Source organism: Musca domestica, unplaced genomic scaffold, assembly GCF_030504385.1.
Source record: "Musca domestica strain aabys unplaced genomic scaffold, Musca_domestica.polishedcontigs.V.1.1 2, whole genome shotgun sequence".
NCBI lineage: Eukaryota > Metazoa > Arthropoda > Insecta > Diptera > Muscidae > Musca > Musca domestica.
In genome coordinates this window covers 26,645,873-26,665,911 of record NW_026712249.1, presented here as the reverse complement: position 1 = coordinate 26,665,911, position 20,039 = coordinate 26,645,873, and the positions used below count along the sequence as shown (strand labels likewise).

General features: G+C 34.6%; 1 protein-coding gene across 1 annotated transcript; it reads left to right on the top strand.

The window, feature by feature from the left end:
• Window positions 1–1,582: 1,582 nt before the first annotated feature.
• On the top strand, window positions 1,583–19,815 carry LOC101887378 (innexin inx2). Its single transcript, XM_005176291.4, has 2 exons — window positions 1,583–3,265; window positions 18,710–19,815. The coding sequence occupies exon 1, from the start codon at window positions 2,092–2,094 to the stop codon at window positions 3,187–3,189; it is 1,098 nt and encodes a 365-aa protein (XP_005176348.1). The 5' UTR covers window positions 1,583–2,091; the 3' UTR covers window positions 3,190–3,265; window positions 18,710–19,815.
• Window positions 19,816–20,039: the final 224 nt, after the last annotated feature.

The window sequence follows — 20,039 nt, the reverse complement described above, 5'->3', positions numbered from 1 at the left end:
TGGTTGTATGTGCAAAATTTCATACTATTCGGGCAGATATTACACGTTTGGTGCACAATAAAAGGCAAATCGGACGAACATATATATGGGAGCTATATCTAAATTTTTACCGATTATCTCCAATTTCAATAGGGTTCGTCCTTGGGCCAAACAAATATTGTTTGGAAAATTTATTTTTAACAGTATTATCTTAACATTAGTATTTGGGTCCCGCCATAAGCACCCCCCCCCCCCCCCCCCTTCATTGGCAGATAATTGGCTATACCTTACGATATTCGGAATTTTCATCATTTAAGTCACATAATTCGAAGCAATTGTATTAAATGTCGTGTTTGGAGTTCTCTTCTGGTATATAATTGACTGTGTAGGTTCGCATTTTCATATTTCACCATATATCTCTCCTACCCATATTCAGTATTTTAATAATTTTAGGGCCATTTTTCAACTGTTTTAAATATTTTCAAAGTTCCTACCAAACTATTAAGGGTATTAAAAGCTCCTCCCACCGACCTTAGACCCGTTAGTAGACACGTTTTAGTACTAAGTGCTACACCAAGATCGTAGCCCTTTCTTCTGGCCGTTTATGAAACAGGCAGTAACTCATAAATCAATCGATGCAATCGAAAGGCCTTGTTCCTGTTGGTAATATAATCGATTTTTACTGAAACCATCACTTAAACCTCTACTTTGATATCCCATATGGTAACACCCGAAATATTGAGCATAATTCGGAAGACAAAGTTATGTAGGTCCTTGACCTTGAACCCATTTCTATTTGAGCGTTTTTATTTCCTGTGAAATGCATTTGCTGGTCGGTCATAAAAACAATCCTCGAACACACATAATTTAATGTGAAATAAATCAGTGTAAATCCTGGCCGGTCACACCATTAAGCATAACAGGATTAAGGAGTTACCTTTGGTTGGTCGGGTAATAGGTATTCATATTTATGAGATAAGACCTTAGGTTTGGGCATCTCTGAAAATAGCAACAACACGGAATGCAGCCTAAACATGATCCACCCCACCAAAATCACACACACACACACACAGCCATACAACATATGTATGTGTACTTTGGGAAAGATGTGAGGAAATTTTTGTGTACACCATGGATGAAAAATAACCCAAGCCATTCGTTCGTTAGGGTACCTGAGGTGTGGGACTTAAAGAATGTGAGAAAAAACCCGCGGCTCAGACAATGCAATAAAAGTGTGTACATTAAGATGAGATTAGGATGAGTGAATTTATGTTGCAGGCCAGCGCGAACACACACACTCATACACAGAATACCAGCTCCGAATGCTGTATCTGTGTGTTTTGAACAAAAAGGAGTGCATACCTGTTGTTTGCCCATGTTTGCTGAGCCATGAGTTAGGTTGGACGCGCACCAACACATTTGTAGATTATATTTCTCTCTGCTGTTTACCCACACCAAGGCATTTTGCCTGAGTGTGTGTTTCAGACACCAAAGAGAGCGAGAGAGCTGTGAGTGAGTGTGTGTGTGACGGCAGCAACAACAAAATCCACTCAATTCGTGTGATAAGTAAAATTGCCGCATAACCACTCTTTGGAGATCCAGTCAACCAGTTGAAATCTTCTATTCGAACAGAGCGTTTAAGTGACGGTGTGACAGCGTCCGTCTAACGTCGTCGCTAATAAACAAAAAAGCAACAGCAACAAAAATCATAATAATAGAAACAACAAGAAGTGAAATTATCTCCATCAAATGATTATCTCGTTTTAGAGAATAATTTAGCAGTTTTTTAAATGAAGTTTTGTTGAGAAGAAAAATTTCAAAATTTTCGAAGCGCGTCGGTCTAAAACTGGAGAAGAAGATATCGGAATTTGCCAAACCAACCCGCTATTAATATGAAGTTTAAGTGAGAGACCCACGTTGTTCGGTTTACGTTTTAATTTTTTTTTTGGTTCGAATTTTTGTTTTCGGGAAAAGAAAAAGAATCCACCGGTGGCTAAGGGAATACAAACACTGTTCCGCCAAGCAAAAAGAGACTGAGACTTGAGGAGAATTGTGCAAACGAAAGAAAGAAAAACTATTCTGTGATTTTTGTTTTAAAACCCAAACGGCAAGATGTTTGATGTTTTTGGCTCCGTCAAGGGGCTGCTGAAGATCGATCAGGTCTGCATCGACAACAATGTCTTCCGCATGCATTACAAGGCGACGGTAATCATATTGATTGCCTTCTCATTGCTGGTGACCTCCCGCCAGTATATTGGTGACCCCATCGATTGTATTGTGGACGAGATCCCCTTGGGTGTTATGGACACCTATTGCTGGATTTACTCCACATTTACGGTGCCAGAACGTTTGACGGGTGTGACGGGCCGCGATGTTGTGCAGCCCGGTGTGGGCTCGCATGTTGAGGGCGAGGATGAGGTGAAGTACCACAAATACTATCAGTGGGTGTGTTTTGTGCTGTTCTTCCAGGCCATATTGTTCTATGTGCCGCGCTATTTGTGGAAGTCCTGGGAAGGTGGACGTTTGAAAATGTTGGTCATGGACCTGAACAGCCCCATTGTCAATGATGAGTGTAAAAAGGATCGCAAACGTATTTTGGTCCAATACTTTGTGGACAATCTGAATCGCCACAACTTCTATGCATTCCGTTTCTTCCTGTGCGAGGCCCTAAACTTTATCAACGTCATTGGCCAGATTTATTTTGTGGACTTCTTTTTGGATGGCGAATTCTCCACCTATGGCAGTGATGTCTTGAAATTCACCGAAATGGAGCCGGATGAGCGCATTGACCCCATGGCCCGAGTCTTTCCCAAAGTCACCAAATGTACATTCCACAAATATGGTCCTTCCGGTTCGGTGCAGAAATTCGATGGTCTCTGTGTGCTGCCCCTCAACATTGTCAACGAGAAAATCTATGTCTTCTTGTGGTTCTGGTTTATCATTTTGTCAATTTTGTCTGGCATCTCTTTGGTCTATCGCATTGCCGTTGTAATGGGTCCCAAATTGAGACATCTATTGTTGCGTGCCCGTTCCCGCCTGGCCGAAGTCGATGAAGTGGAGGCTGTGGCCAAACAATGCAACATTGGCGATTGGTTTTTGCTCTATCAGTTGGGCAAAAACATCGATCCCTTGATCTACAAAGAAGTGATAGCTGATCTCTCACACGAATTGGGTGTTAATACAAGTCTCAAGCAACGCATGGAGCCCTAAGTGGGTGTGCCAGCAACGACGCCATCATCAACGAACACCACCAACCAACCTAACAACCAACCACAACATGAAATATGTATGAATTTCTTTGATATCAGTAATTTTTAAATTAATTTAAAGACATTTTTTTTAAATAATTTTACAAAAAACGAACTACTTTTAAAATCGAACTCGGAAAAAAAGGGCGGGAGCTATAACGACAAGATAGACATCAATTTTTTGGGGAAAGACAATGACGACGAGACAAAAAGGAAAATATCACAAAATTGCTGTGAGGTTTTTTTTAATTATTTCTATTTTTTGTTAGAAGTATTAAGTAAGACAAGACGACCGACCACAAGACACAACAATTTTTATAGATAACAAATTTTTACGAAACGAAAAAAATATATTTTTTATATAAAAAAATAATTTTTAGAAAATCGAAATGCCACAAAACATGCAAAAATACCCCTAATTTTTAAATTAAGCTAAGAGAATACCAACCCCCAAACAAAAAAAACCTAATAAAAATTGTATAAATTTAACAAAAAAATTAAAAAAAAATCCAAAAAATCTAAATTTTTATTTTTTTTTTCAAATTCAAAGAAAAATGCTAAAAAAAATTGTGAGGAGGGAAGGCCTCATGCAAACCACACAAAACAACTCAAAAATTAAACTCCAAATTCGGAGAGAGAGAGAGAGAGAGAGAAATTTCACTCAAGTCACTTGAGTCAAATAATAATAAAAAATAGTCTGGGAAAAAGGGAGAGAGAGAGTGAGAAAGCAGAGGCAACATGAAAATTGTTACTCCCAATTTGCTAGCAATATCAAGGCAAGAGAAAGCTAGCCCCAGAGAGAGAGAGAGAGGGAGAGAGTGGAAAACAAAAAACTCTTTCGAAATTCAGAAACAACAACCACAAACCATGGTTGTTGTTGTTGTTATTGTTTTCGAATTTGGTTTCGAAGAAACCCTATAATGCTTGGCTTGGCATTACATGGGCCAGGCATTCTTACCTTATAACACAGATAAAAAAACACACAAGCCAACTAAGAAATTCAATATGGCTGCGCATGCGCCTTGCCACACTTCTGCTGCTTCTTGCCAAGCCAAACCATATCTACATATTGTATTGATCAGAATGAATAACTAGTTACAACAATGGAACCCTATTTATCTTCTACACACACACGCACACTCTCACATAACAATATGTAGAGAGACAAAAGACTCACATAAATATAATGGATCTTGGCTGGCTTCACGAGGTTGGCTGCTTGTTTCCAGGTGAACTATCTATGGCCAAAGATCTTCTTTACACAATGTCGTTGTCGTGCCGACGATGATAGTCTTCATCACAAAACAGGTTTAACAAGCTTCTCTTTATATATATCTCCCCCTCCCTCCTCACTTCTCCATAGGTATTTCTTTAACTGTGATTTGTTTTCACATAGCTCTTCATCTCTAGTCCCCCAAAACCAAAAAAAAAAAAAAACATTAAAACAAAAGGCCCAAAACGAAATCTTAAAACAAGTTCATGGCTATTTGCATCTTAATATAATGGTATTTCTTCTTCTGGCCGGACCATAATTTATTTTCTTTCGTTTCTTTTCTTTCATTTCCAAATTCTTGTTAAGTGCTGGGCAATGGGGGAAGAAGATCTGAAAACCAGCACACTTTGGTCGGGACCAATCAGCCGCCCATTGAACGAAAAACAAAAAAACGAAACCCATCGAAACGTAATACAGGTTGTTGTCCACAGGGCTACCTGTATTCAACTGAAACACAACGTAAGACAGGTTTTCAATTCAATTTGGTATTAATGGGCAGAGAACGAGAGATAGATAAATAGCTGACCATAAAATCGAAATAAAATCCAGAAGAAATGAGAAGAATTTCAATCTAGACGAATAAAGATTTAAGAGAACTTTATGGGCTAAGGAAGTCAAAAATATTATTTAGATTTTCTTGATTTTCAATAAAAATTCGATCTTTCAGAGCCAGTTTTTGTATGGCGTTAAGAAGTGAATGCCAAATGAAAACAGCAATCCAAATAAGATTTTCTTTTTTTTTGAATTAAATTCTAAATTGGAACCAGTAAAGAAAGTCTTAAAGTCGGGCGGGGCCGACTAATTTGGGTGTATATGCAAGATTCCATACCATTCGGACTGACATTACACGTTTGGTGCACAATAAAAGCCAAATCGGACGAAGATATATATGGGAGCTATATCTAAATTTTGACCGATTATCTCCAATTGCAATAGGGTTCGTCCTTGGTCCAAACAACTGAGTTGTGCAAAATTTCATCTGGATAGGGCAATATATGCGAACTGTACTTTGTTTACCAAAATACATGAACAGACGGACGGACGGTGATTCTATGCAGATCATCAAAAGGAACTATGGGTCTATATCGTTTCCTGCTGCCTATTACAAACAAATGCACAAAGACATAATACCCTGACCTCCTTGTGGTGTAGGGTATAAAAATGCAATTGGACTTTGTCGAATTAGTCTAAAGTCGATTTTCTATTTTGACTTTCAAACCAAAGTAGATTTTAGATTATTGAGGAGTCCTTTCGCCAAAAGATAAAAGTATTTTGGTGGTTTAACAAATAGTCGTATTCGAATTTTAAGTACCAACAATTAATTTAAGGCCGCCTTTGGTATCTCTAGTTCAAATAAATTTCAATTGGTATGTCCAATATCACCTTTAACTCAAAGTTCTACTTTTTAATATTTCGAATTTATCCAATTACGATTTTCGATTTTTACTGTTACAAATATGTAATATAGGACTAAAAAATACGCAAATGGTTTCATTTTATGTGGCTTGTATGAAATTGAAAAAGTCCACCAAACATGCATGATCTCAAAATCAATATCGAAGATCGACTTTGTGGATTTCGACTTGAGGACCTTTCATTACTAAAAGTCGATCTGCATATTTATTTTTCATTTATTGATTATTAGCAAGAGCTCGCTATTACGTCAGCAAAAAGACCAGCTGAAAATTTTAAAATTCGTTCCAACAGCACAATTCGTTTGATTTGACATTTTTTTTTAATGATCGTACTAAATTTTCAGACTTACAAGGTGTTACATATTATTCAAGTTTTTTTCCATTTTTCGGAAAGAATAATAGGAAAATCATTACCTTTTACACCAAAAAAGTCTTGACATTTTTTTTTTTTCATTTTGAAGTTTATGGTGAAGGATATTAGTAAAATGTTCTGTTCAAAACTATTTGTACGTCTCCATATGTAAACAATAGAAGCAACCACTGACGTCAATATCAAATTTCGGTAATTCAGCTATATACACTCACTCAAAACATCTTTTCATCCTAGACACCAACAGTGACACAAAATTAGTACAATTTAGTACTTTTCGAACAATTATAGTACACATTTCCAAAATCAGCTCCATATCTCAATTTCAGATACCAACAGAGACCTCAATATCAAATTTGAGTATTCCAGCCGTGTGCAACACCCGATGATAAATTTAGTTCAATTTTGTACTCTTCGAACAACTATAGTACGCATTTCCAAACCCAGCTCCTTATCTCCACCTTAGACTTAAGCAGTGACCTCGATATTAAATTCCGGGATTCCAGCCAAATCCAAAATCAGCTTCATATCTCAATTTCAGATACCAACAGAGATCTCAATATCAAATTTGAGTATTCCAGTCCTGTGCCTACACCCGAAGATAAATTTAGTTCAATTTTGTACTTTTCGAACAACTATAGTACGCATTTCCAAACCCAGCTCCTTATCTCCACCTTAGACTTAAGTAGTGATCTCGATATTAAATTCTGGGATTCCAGCCAATGAATTTAGTTACACTTACCACTTTTCGAACAATTATGGCACTCATTTTCAAAACCACCTCCACACATTTCCGAAACCAACTCAAAATCTTCACTACAGACAGTGACTATATATCAGGCTTTCAGCTCTAAATTTAGTACTAATTAGTACTTTTTGTGAATTATAGTACACATTTCCATATCTCAACCTCAGATACCAAAAGTGACGTCAATATCAAATTTCAGCATTCCAGCCCTATCCATTCACCCAATACAAAATTTAGTACTTTTTGTACAAATTAGGAAACATTTTCAAACCACCTCCAAATCTCACACACAGATACCATCAGTAATCTAAATATCAAATTTGAGTATTTCAGCACTATTCATTCACCCAATAGCAAATATAGTACAATTCAGTACATTTCGTACAATTTTAGTACAGATTTCCGAAACCACCACCAGGTTACACATGAACAGGGGCTCTAATACCAGATTTCAAGCACTATCTGTTCACTCAATACCAAATCGTATTATCACTGGCCTACGTATCAAAATTGACAAAAAGACTCGTGCAAGATTCTAGCTTCATTCGTTTGGTCTTGGCGTTGATTCTCAGTCCGTCAGCAATTTCGCTACTCTTTTTTATGTATATAGATAAACTTGGTCGTCTATATAATTATTCAATTGTATTTTTGCGAATAATTTCCCTATAGTCTTTTGTGAAAAAATAGGCCTTTCAAATCTCTAAGAAAAAAGAGAGAATCGGGAATTCCCGTCAATTTCCACTTTTACAAGACATGACATAAAGATCGAATTGAACGGGCGACTCTTTATTGTTCCTATACCCATAACGGGTAAAAACTATAAATTTCAAATCTCTTCGAATTTTAGACATCCTAATATTTTCATTAACACAAGATATGGTGTGAAGATATAGAATATATATCGGCCCACTCCTTTCAGAACCTCACAAGATCTGTTATGTAGATGATATATATCAATCCAATTCTTCTGGTACCTCCCCCAAAAAAGGGTCATAAAATGCGAAATAAGCATCTGATACTTCCGTAATTTCATACATTCCAATATTACTACAAGATTTGATTTTAAAGAGGATAGATATCAGTCCACCACTTCTGGTACCTCCTCCATATGGGTTTAACAGCTCGAACAACTAGATACCTAAAAAATAAATTATAAATACCTATATACCTAACTTCAAACGAATTCGGTTAAAAATTGCGACTGAAACTTTCTAAATACCGAGCATTTGAAGGTGCCGCTAAAGCCCCTTTATAGCAAATAATTACATTGAATTGAATGAGAAAATATATGAGAGCTATATCCAAATCTGAATCGATTTCACAAATCTATTTTTGTACCAAATTCCGTTATACTTTCCAAACTTTGTTGGAATTTGAAATTCATAGCTTGTTTTGAGCATCAAATACACGAAATCGGACAAAAATATACATGAGAGCTATATCCAACCTTATCTGATTTCAATATAATTTGACAAATAAATATGTAGACCAAATTCCATCACAGATTCCAAATTTCATTCACCAAATACAAGACATCGACCGAAAACATGTGTGAGAACCATATCCAATCTGAATCGATTTCAATGTAATTTGGTAAATTGATTTTTATACCAAATTCCGTTACACATTCTGATTTCATTGGAATCGGACATACATATTGTGTGTGTGTCAAATCTGCACCGATTTCTATATAATTTGACAAATTTACTTTTGTACCAAATTCCGTTATATTTTCCAAACTTCATTGAAATTGGAGATACATAGTTGATTTGCTACATCAAATACGAAATATATCCAAATACAACCAATTCCAATATAATTTGACAAATTAATTTTTGCACCAAATTCCATAACACATTCCAAATTTTATCCATCAAATATACGAAATCGGCCGAAAATATATATGGCTGGTGGACTCATAAGGAAAATTTTTTTGCAGAGGCAGAATAATATTTCTCCATTATATATTAGGGTTGATTCCGTTCGAAATTGTACCATTATAGGAGGGACTATATCTAAGTCTGAACCCATATATCCCATTTTCAATACCAAAAATTAAAGAAGCGTCGCAAATGACATATATCTATTCATCTTTTATGTCGGAGTTCTAGTGGAGGATATAAAAAACCATGACCTTCATGCTCGGCTTGCCAGTTGCCATAGGTCTATACCAAGGCCTATATAAGGCGACCCGTAAGCCCATCTGGCTAGCAAGTTTGCTGTCAATAGCTTTATTGGAATTCCAAATATTCTACATGTTCTTTTTCCACTTTATTTGGACCGAAAACGTTATTTTTATTTCTAAAATAAAAAAAAGTGCATAGAAAACAAAATAACAAAATCCATAGGAAAAAAAAAAATAAATTGTTGCCATAAACTATAATTAAATAGGTTTCACTTTTTTATTTCAGACACAACAATTGTCTCTAAGTGATTGTCGGAATCTTTATGGGTTCAATATAAACAAAAATATCACTTTTTCTTTTTGATAAAGATCTGTTTAGAGCGATAAGACCAACTGCTGACGTTGATAGGTTGTCAGGTAGTGTCTGTGGACGAAGAATACGAAAACGTTGGATAAATGACATTTTAAATACTAGCATGCTTCCATGTCCTCAACACCATGAATGGGATTTAAGAGTTTGTGATTCTGTTAATAATCAATTAATTACGATCCGTTAAGGAAGTGATATAAATATCTCTATATATATGGGATGATTGCAGCTAAGCTATGTCCTCATGGCGTTATAACCACAATGTTGTACGATAATTTAAAATTTGGGATTATCTGGATATAGAAATTCTTTCTAAAAATAATCTTCAATATTAGCTTTGTATTTGGCATAACGACGAGATCTCAGAATTCAAAGCTTTTTCTATGGTATATTTTTTTTCTTATTTTAGCATAAATTTCACCCACCAATTATATGTCTTCTTTTCTAGTCGGTATTTTTTTTAAATTTCCCATTTTTTCCTGGAATGGAGGACATATTGCGCACTACCCAGGTTCGGCACTCTAACACGTGGTTAATCCTCGGCTGGTACAATTTACGTCACGTTTTATGACAAATTTCCCAATTTTCTCTAAAATTTCCATACGGCTCATTGCATACATTTTTCAGATTCCACACCTTAAAACATGATTACACCTCGCCACAACGCTCAATAACCAAGACTTTACGTGACGTGATTTTATTATACATACTTCTTGATTTCACTGTAATTTTATGCCACCCTGGAATTTATTGTCAAACAGAAGTTCAAACCCAATTTCAATTTCTTTTTTTTATTGTTTTGTTCACTTACAATTTCATATCTAATCTTATCGAAAGAGATTGTAAAACATCTTCTTCAAACGACATATGTTGAAAGCGCTTCGTAGTAGACATGTTTCAAACTCAACATAAAAGTGGAGCAATAAATGTTTGAAAAAAAAAATTAAGGTGTTTCTCCTCTTCGTTATGTGGTGTTTCGAAATTTACTTAAAGATAATGGATATTGAGGTTGCTCGTGCAACTAACTGACAATAACAATTAAAAAACAAGATAAATTCACTTTTGACAAACACACAACGACTTGTCAATCATGGGGAGGTAGGGGTGACGTATAGGTAAGGTCCGTCAAAAATGAATGATAAATTAAATTAAATATTAGTAAAGTTTTTAAGAATAGTAATTTAATTTTAATAATTTTTTTATGATTTTTTCCCAAAAATTATTTTTTCTTAACATAGTTGTTTGGCACGTAGCACCGTTCTGTTGCAACCTAACGTTATCATATCCTAATCTTCAATTTTAAGACTAAATTTTTAAGACAAAATTTTCGGGCGACTGTCATAGCAACAATTCGGAATTTTTGAAGTCAACCATAATGGTTCATTTTTTTAAGAAATATTTCTCCAAAAACCGTCAGAATATTTTAAAAATATTTGTATCAAGGACAGTCAGAACAATAACTCTGATTTTTTTAGGAAAATATATTCAAGGACTAGCTGCAACAAAGCCAAAAGCCATAATATTTACATTTTTTTAAATTTTATTGAATTAAAGCAAACTATGTCGGAAATAGCATGAAATTCTAGAATAAGTTTAGATTTGTTCGAATTGGTCACCTTTGGCACGAATTATAGCCTTCAAACGGCCAATGAAACCGTCACACGCTGCCCGAATGTTGCTCTGCGGATTTTGGCCCATTCCCGGCGAAGCGCTTGCTTGAGGTGCCAACCTTGCTTTCCAAAATACTCCAGACACAATAGTCCAACGGATTGGTATCCGTAGATTTTGGTGGCCATTGTGCGCTGGAAATGAAGCCAGAAACCTCATTTTGTAACCATTCTTGGGTGGCGCGTGCTGATTGCGACGGTGCTGAGTCCTGTTGGAGTGTCCAATGTCTGCGGCCAAAATGTTTGCGTGTTCAAGGCACCCTTTGGAATATTTTCGCGATAATATTTGGTATTTATTCTGATGCCATGGTCGATTAATACGAGCGGAGAGCGACCATTGGCTGTTATGGCGGCCCACATCATCACCATAGCCGGCGCTTGAGTTCTGGTGGCCAACCGAAGGTGCACATTTTCAGCTGACCTCTTTGGCAAGTAACCACGATCAGTTTGTTTGTTTACAAACTGCTGAACAACGAATGTTGACTCAGCGGAGAAAATCAAATTCGGCAGTCCACCACTTTCGGCCAAGCGAATCAACTCTTTAGCTCTTTTGAGTCTATTTTCTTTCTGTTGCAGTGTAAGTTCTTGCACTTTTTGGAATTTCAATGGCTTTACCCCAAGCTTATTTTCCTTTATTTGCCGAATGGAATATTGCGATATGTTCAGCTCACAAGCCATTTTTCGGCTACTGCGACGCGGTTTTCGATCATGTCGCTTCTTTACTTTTCGAACCATTTCTGCTGATGTTGGTGTTTTCTTTCGTCCACTTCCTTGACGTCGGTCTACGCTCCTAGTATCGCGGTAAAGAGCGATGGTGCGAAACACAAAAGATTTATTTACATTTAAATGCTGGAGTGCTCTAACGATGGCCAGCCAAATATCACACCTTTTTTCTGAAAAATTCTCATCAAAATGCTTTTCTACGCTTGTAAACAATATAATGAGCTGTCACAGGACTAATTTTAAAAGCTGTTGGACGAGTGGCTTAGAAATGATAGCAGTCTTAAGTTGGTTGTAGTATTTTCATCATACCCTGTATAGATTTTAGCTCTATCTGTTTAAAATCATCATAGTACTAAATTAGTAGCTTTTTGTACACTTCGTAACTTTTTGTTCGAATTTCTTCAAAACCCCTTTCCGTTCTCCCAATGCCGCCTGTAGTACATCTTTGTACTTTCGTTTTGTTTTTGGTGCCCATATAGGGCGCATCTTTAAAAATTAGCCTTATCTCGGTCCACGCCCCAAGACATTTCAGGACTCTAACTTCAGCCGCTTCATCTGTCCGTTTCATGAAGATCTGGCAAATCATATTTAACCTTCAAGACACAATTTAAGCTGACAATATTATTAAGAAACAATTTTTTTAAAAACCCACTTTTACCTTTTATCTTCCGCGTATTTAAGTTTAAATTTACTGCACCGCTTAATTAACACCTTGGCTCATAAAAGCCTCACTTAAACCTTGCCGCCCACCCTTCCTTCGGTGTTATTCCATTGTTATTTAAAAATTATTAAGAAAAGCAACAACAACACCAACAAAATGACAATGACGAACAGTATTAAGTGACAATTTTTACACATATCTACCGAACGCCTCTTTCAGACACGCACTTGGCCGGCTGTGCGGCTGAACTTGGCTTGTTATTAAAATATCATTATTGTCATCATCAAAAACAAACAAACAAAAAAAAAACTGTCATAATCGACTGTCGCATACATTGTCTTAATTTCTCATAAATGTCGTCAAGAATCCGCAGTTGGGCTACGGCTATCATCATTTTCATCTTCAATTTTTCCTCATCCTCCCATCTGATCAACAGAATGATCTTCAAAACGAGATAAACTCAACGAAATGAGAAATTGTCTATTACAAGACACTGGCGGCGGCATATGGATAGCAGTCGGACACAGGTTGCCAATTAAGCTAAACTTTAATTGAGAATATGGTCTCATTTAAACGATTTATGCCTATCATGCTTAGAAAATTTTGTACAATTGTTTTTGTAGTCGTTGTTGCTGCTTTTTATTCTCTCAATAGACAAATTTATTTTCCGGATGAATAAGATTTCGTTCAGATAAGAATAAATTTTCTTAATTGTTCCTCGAGTAGCTTAGAAAAAAAGTTACACCATTTGCATATTACGTTGAGGTTGTTGCTTGTAAATTAAATGTAAAATAAGAAGGAGAGACTCTTAATTAAAATCTCTTGAACTATGGCTTTAAAAGTCTTTGGCAAAAATTTAAAAAAACTTTGAAGCTGAAGCTGCAGCTCGGATAGTCTTGTCTACATCTTCTGTTAATATTGAAAAAAGTAAGAAAAATAAACTTTAAAAGTTCAGGTTGTTGGCTCGGTATAGCTCGAGATTGTCGCTTAAAGGGCCCTCAAAACAATATTAAAAAACATAGCTCTGATAATCCCTCAATAACATTAATAAAAACAACGATTATAGTTCTGATGGACCCTCAAAAATATTTCTAAAAACCTAAGATTGAAGCTCTTATAGTCCCTCAAAAGTCGTCCTTAAAACAAATGTTCAATTATAATCTTGGTAGCCATTAAAGTATTCCTAAAAATTAACAATTCATAAAAAAATATTTTTTAAACTCCCCAAATTAAAATAACTTAAAAAAATACTCGGAAAAATATTTCTTTAATTCACGAAAAAATATTTTAAAAGAAAAAAGAAAGGTCAGAAGTTGGGAGGGGACGACTATATGACACCCTACAAATTTGACAACAAAGTAAAATGCCATAATTTTAATTTAAATTTTATTGAATAAAAGCAAAAAATGTCGGAAATAGCATCAAATTTTAGAATAAGTTTAGATTTGTTTGAATTGGTCAACTTTGGCACGAATTATGGCCTACAAATGGCCAATGAAACTGTCACACGCTGCCCGAATTTTGTTTTGTGGTATATTGGTCCATTCCCGGCGAAGCGCTTGCTTGAGGTGATCGACACTTTATCATTTTTTAGTGTCAACCTTGCTTTCCAAAATACTCCAAACACAGGAATGGTATCCGGAGATTTTGGTGGCCATTGTGCGATGATGCTGAGTCCTGTTGGAATGTCCAAGGTCTGCGGCAAAAATGTTTGGGTGCCCAACGTTTTGATACACCCTCCAGAATATTTTCGTGGTAATATTCGGCATTTATTCTGATGCCACGGTCGATAAATACGAGCAGAGAGCGACCATCGGCTGTTATGGCGGCCCACACCATCACCACATTTTCAGCTGATCTCTTTGGCAAGTGAACACGATCATTTTGTTTGTTAACAAACTGCTGGACAACGAATGTTTTCTCATCGGAGAAAACCAAATTCGGCAGTTCACTACTTTCGGCTAAGCGAAGCAGCTCTTTAGCTCTTTTGTGTCTATTTTCTTTCTGTTGCGGTGTAAGTTCTTGCACTTTTTGGAATTTCAATGGCTCACTTTTGAATATTTGCCGAACGGAAAATTGAGATATGTTCAGCTCACGAGCCATTTTTCGGCCACTGCGACGCGGGTTTCGATCAAGTCGCTTCTTTACTTTTCGAACCATTTCTACTGGTGTTGCTGTTTTCTTCCGTCCAAAGAAATCACACTATCACGCTTGAATTACATCACGAACAACTTTTTTTCTGGAAAATTCTGACCAAAATGCTTTTGTACGCTTTTAAAAAATATAATGTGCTGTCACTGGAATAATTTTAACAGCTGTCGGACGAGTGGCTTAGAAATGACAGTAGTCTGAAGTTGGTTGCAGTTTTTCATCTCACCCTGTATATGTCCAGGTCCAATAGCTTCATTTTATTTTAAAAATGTGGAAGAAAGGGTTAATTGTTTTGGGTACTTTTTGCGATGTATGCTTTCGAAATGTCGATACATGTGTCTCCTATTTTTAGCTCTACTTTCATAATTTGCACAATTTTCCCTGTAATTATTTATTGTGTTGCATAGTGTAATTTTATTATAATAGTTATTTATTTGTAGCGTTAAGTCCAAGAGGAATTTCACTCCTCGAGAGAACATTTAGGGATAAGTGAGTTATCTGAAATTGTTATACTCCCCTTATCTCATTTTTATTGAAAATCCTTAATTATATCCCTCTATTCTGAGTATTTTCCATGACAACGATCTTTTTACAAATATTCTCTCGCCAATATCGTTCGATTATTAAATATTTCATAATTCAACAGCACCACATAACTTCCTCGTCGTTTCTTGACAAAAAAAAAAAAAAACAATTGTTTACGTTGAGCTCAATAGCAATAATAATTAATTCGTAATGAAAAATACCGTAAAATAAGCATGGCATAGCGGCATTAAGAATTCCATGAGAAATATATTTTTTTCGTGTTTTGTGGTAACTGGAGGCGATTCCCCAGTAGGGATGTCAATAAAAGAAAAAAAAACACAAAATTTGGGATATTGAATAAAATTTCAAAAAAAAAAATCGCGACAAATATAACCACGAGAATTAGGTAAAAGAGCAATGAATTATGACTACAGTAGTGCCATAACCACGTTCCGAATCATAAGAACATCTAATAAGAAGGGCGCGTTCGTTTGACACATATTCTGCCTCTATTATTTTGCCAAAAAATATATTTTTTAATTCGCATAAATTTAGGTATTTAATCTTTAAAATTAAAAAAATAACAATTTTAGAAATTTAAAAAAAAATCTTTAAAACACTCATATCGGCGCTGTCATTCCAAATTATAATTCGCATAAAATTAGGTATTTAAAAAAAATTTTAAAAAATCTTAAAAACAATTCAAATCATGTCATCCCTATTGCCCTGCACACATATAGCTTCAATTAAAAATAAATTAAAACTCGACTAGTTATCGCGGTTATTATTAGTTTTTTGTTGTTGTTGTAAGTTTCTTTTAATTCGTTCGCTGCTTTATGTTTTGCTGCTGTTGTTGTTGTCTAAGTGTTTTTCGGAAACCATCAAATTAGCGTCTTATAAAACATTTTTTAATGAAAGTGAACTTGACCATTGGTCGGTGTTTGTGTTTTTAAAATTATTTCAAACATTTGAAATATTTGTAAAAATATGTATATGACTCAGAGCATAGAATTTTGTTTGTAAAATATTTCACGATAATGAAAAATTAGAACTTCTGTAAATAAAATTTTGAAAGAAATTTACACTAAGTAACCTCACACAAAAATCGATGATACGAAAATCGAGAAAAACGCTTGTCTTTCAGCCTTTACCTTTAATACAAGAGGAGAAGTTTCTTGAAGTTTGAAGAGAGTTGAAAGCTTCTTTGGCTTACTTCGAGCGTTTGGTGTACCAGAAGAAACTATTCACCCCTGATTTTTTACCTGAATTTCCGGATGCAATACCCGGCTTAGAATAGGTATCGTTTGAAAGCTTATGAATATGCTTATCCAAAATGTCACATGATCGATTTATTTAAAGGTATTCGGAAGTTATAGCAAAGTTATCGATTTTTCGGACACGGATTTTAGATTAAACCCCCAATTAGTCAAAAAAGGACCCATTATGGAAGTCTACAAAATTAATGTCAAATTATAGTTGACACTCTTACTTTCTCAAAAGGCTACAATTATGTATTCTGGGTCCAGAGATATGGGTCTTGGAACCTGCATAACCTGTCTAATTAGTTCATTAAAATGATGATGGTTGAGAGCCGGGGGTTGAGATTTTCCCTGGCTAATACGAACCAAAGTTTTCTAAATTTGATACTTTTTGCAAGTGGCAGTTCTTCGGCTAGGGCTTGAGATTTTCTTCTCTGAGTATGTCCCACACCGGCTAACTCTAAGCAAAGGTTTATATATATGATACTTCTTGTAAGTAGCCGGTATGGAGGGTATATTAAGTTTGTCATTCCGTTTGTAACACCTCGAAATATACATTTTATATATATTCTTGATCAGCATAAAATTCTATGTCGATGTAACGATGTCCGTCCATCTGTGGAAATCACTCTAGCTTCCGCATGAAATAAAGTAGATTGATAAAATTTTACTCAAATTTATATTATGTCTGCAGGACTTTTGGTATTGAAAATGGGCCATGTAGATGTACGTTTTGGGATAGCCCCCATATAACGGTACCTCCCGATATTCGGTATTTTTATGAGCGACATTATTCACCGAAATTGTTTCAAATTTGGAATTTGATGTTCGTAATGGATGCTACAACCTATGACATAAAATTGTCTATGCAGATCTACGTCTTCGTATAGCCCCCATATAACGGTACCTCCCGATATTCGGTATTTTTATGAGCGACATTATTCACCGAAATTGTTTCAAATTTGGAATTTGATGTTCGTAATGGATGCTACAACCTATGACATAAAATTGCCTGTGCTGGTCCACGTCTTCGTATAGCCCCCATATAACGGTACCTCCCGATATTCGGTATTTTGTTGATTTTAGCGACATTATTCACCAGAATTCTTTCAAATTTGGTATTCGATATTCGTAATGGATGCAACAGCCTATGACAGGAGATTGTCTGTTCAGGCCCACGTCTTCGTATAGCCCCCACATAACGGTACCACCCGATATTCGGTATTTTGATGATTTTATCGCCATTATTAACCGAAGTTGTTTCAAATTTTGGTATTTGAAATTCGAAATGGATACTACGGCCTAAGACAGAAAATTGTCTGTGCGTCTTCGTATAGCCCCATATAACGGTACCTCCCGATATTCGGTATTTTGATGATTTGAGCTACATTATTCACCGGAATTGTTTCAAATTTGGTATTTGAAATTCGAAATGGATACTACAGCCTAAGACAGAAAATTGTCTGTTCAGGCCCACGTCTTTGTATAGCCCCCATATAACGGTACCTCCCGATATTCGGTATTTTTGTGATTTTGGCGACATTTTCACCGATTTTTTTAAGTTTCGCATTTGAATATTGTGATGACTTATGGCAAAAGTTATCTATGAACGTCGATGTCATCGTATAGATCCTAAAATAATAGCTACATTCGGTATTTTTAGGATTTTAACATAATTTTTAAAAGATTTTAATGTTTTTGAGAATTGCCAAATTCGTTCCAAATGGTGGAGGATATTCAAAGTTCGGCCCGGGGCGAACTTACAGCTTTTTTACTTGTTTTTTTTTTTTCAAGACAAAAAAAGTAATGGGCCTCCAATCTTATAGGTCCAGGTTTTGGAATAGTTCCCCATTAAAAGCAATACCCCAGATATTGGAGGTTTAAAGGTCCTTGCCTAGCCCCTCGTGGGTTCGAAATGAGTTGAGCACTATATCAGGATTTTTTAATCTATTTCTTTTTGTTTTTTTTTTTGTGATATGTCGTAACGAGACTCCTAATTTTTTTAGAATTTTCCAGTCAATTTGGCTATATAATTTTCGACTTGCCGCCGTTTTTTATTTGTTTTATGATTGAGTAGCACTTGTAGATATGAACCCTAGTATAATAACAATATTTTTTTGAAAACCTTGATTTCAAGTTCATCAGTGATGTAATATGTTACTAAAATTCCACATTTTCTTTCTTCTTTTTTCCAGATTACTATGTGAGCTGCCTTCAGAGTATCTGCCTTTGAAAAAAAAAAAAACTCTGCCAATCATTAAAGATAATATTTTTTTAAATGTAATCTTAAACTAGAAGTGTGTGGCGATAATACTAAAAAAAACTGAAAAATGATAATGAATTTTTGAAAAATATTTTTGATAAGACCAATATTTTCTAAAAAAAGGTTTACAAAAATACAAATTCCATGTAAATCATAGATGAGTAGCAACTACTTCTTTGTAAATTACAAGAAAACGACACTCACACATACATACAAACATATGAGTATTGTGAGGGATATAAACACTTTGAAAAGTGATAATAATAAATATTCAAAAAATATTATTATTATATTTTCGAAAATACAAAAAAATGAAATAAAAATATATAAACATATATACGGCATGATTTATATTTACCATATTTATACAACAGCAACAAACAAAACGCATAAAAAAGACAATCTATATAACGAAAAAAATATTATTTTTTTAATAATAATAATAAAAATAAACTACATAATTATATTTGTAATAAGAGTTGTGATCATTGATTAAGCAATCAAATAATTTTAGCAATTTTATTATATAGTTCTTTTTTTATATAGAATTTAAAACAAAATTATTGAAAAAAATAGAAAAAAGTAAAGAAAAAAATACAAAAAAAAAATAAAATCAATGATTTTAGAGATATAAGGTTCTGTATGGCGAATGTCAAACAAGCCAGTCGAATTGAAGACAATCATTAAAGAATTTAACATAAAAGTTCTGCAGATTTGCAATTCGTCAAAACAGAACTAGATCCACCCTCTCCTCCAACACATTAATTTCTGTAACTTATATTTCCATTTTTCATTAGTTGCTATTTAATTAAACAAGACAGAAAGCATTTAATATTTTTTTATTTAATTTCAATTTTTTTATTTCAATTATTTTGCATTTAGTTTAAGCGCCAACTCAAAAAAACCCCACAACTTTAGAGAATTTTTTTCTAACAAAAATCTTAGTTCTATGAAAAAATAACACAATTTTAGGATCTTTCTTTTATTTTTATTTTTTTAATATTTATATATATTTTTTTGTCATTTATTTTATTATTATTTTAAAATAATTTAAATTTTGCCTGCTATACTTCTTAAACGACAATTTCAATATTTTTTAGTGCAAACAATTTTTTTTCTTATTTTTTATAGTTTAGTTTATATATATTTATAGTTTTTAAATTTATACTACAAAACGAACATTTGAATAAACATCTACAACAACAACAATCATAATAATAAAGAAAGACGAACTAATAAACAAAAAAAAAAAAACAAACAAC

Coding starts and splice junctions, on each gene's coding strand:
- LOC101887378 (XM_005176291.4), top strand. CDS start 2,092: ATGTTTGATGTTTTTGGCTCCGTCAAGGGGCTGCTGAAGATCGATCAG.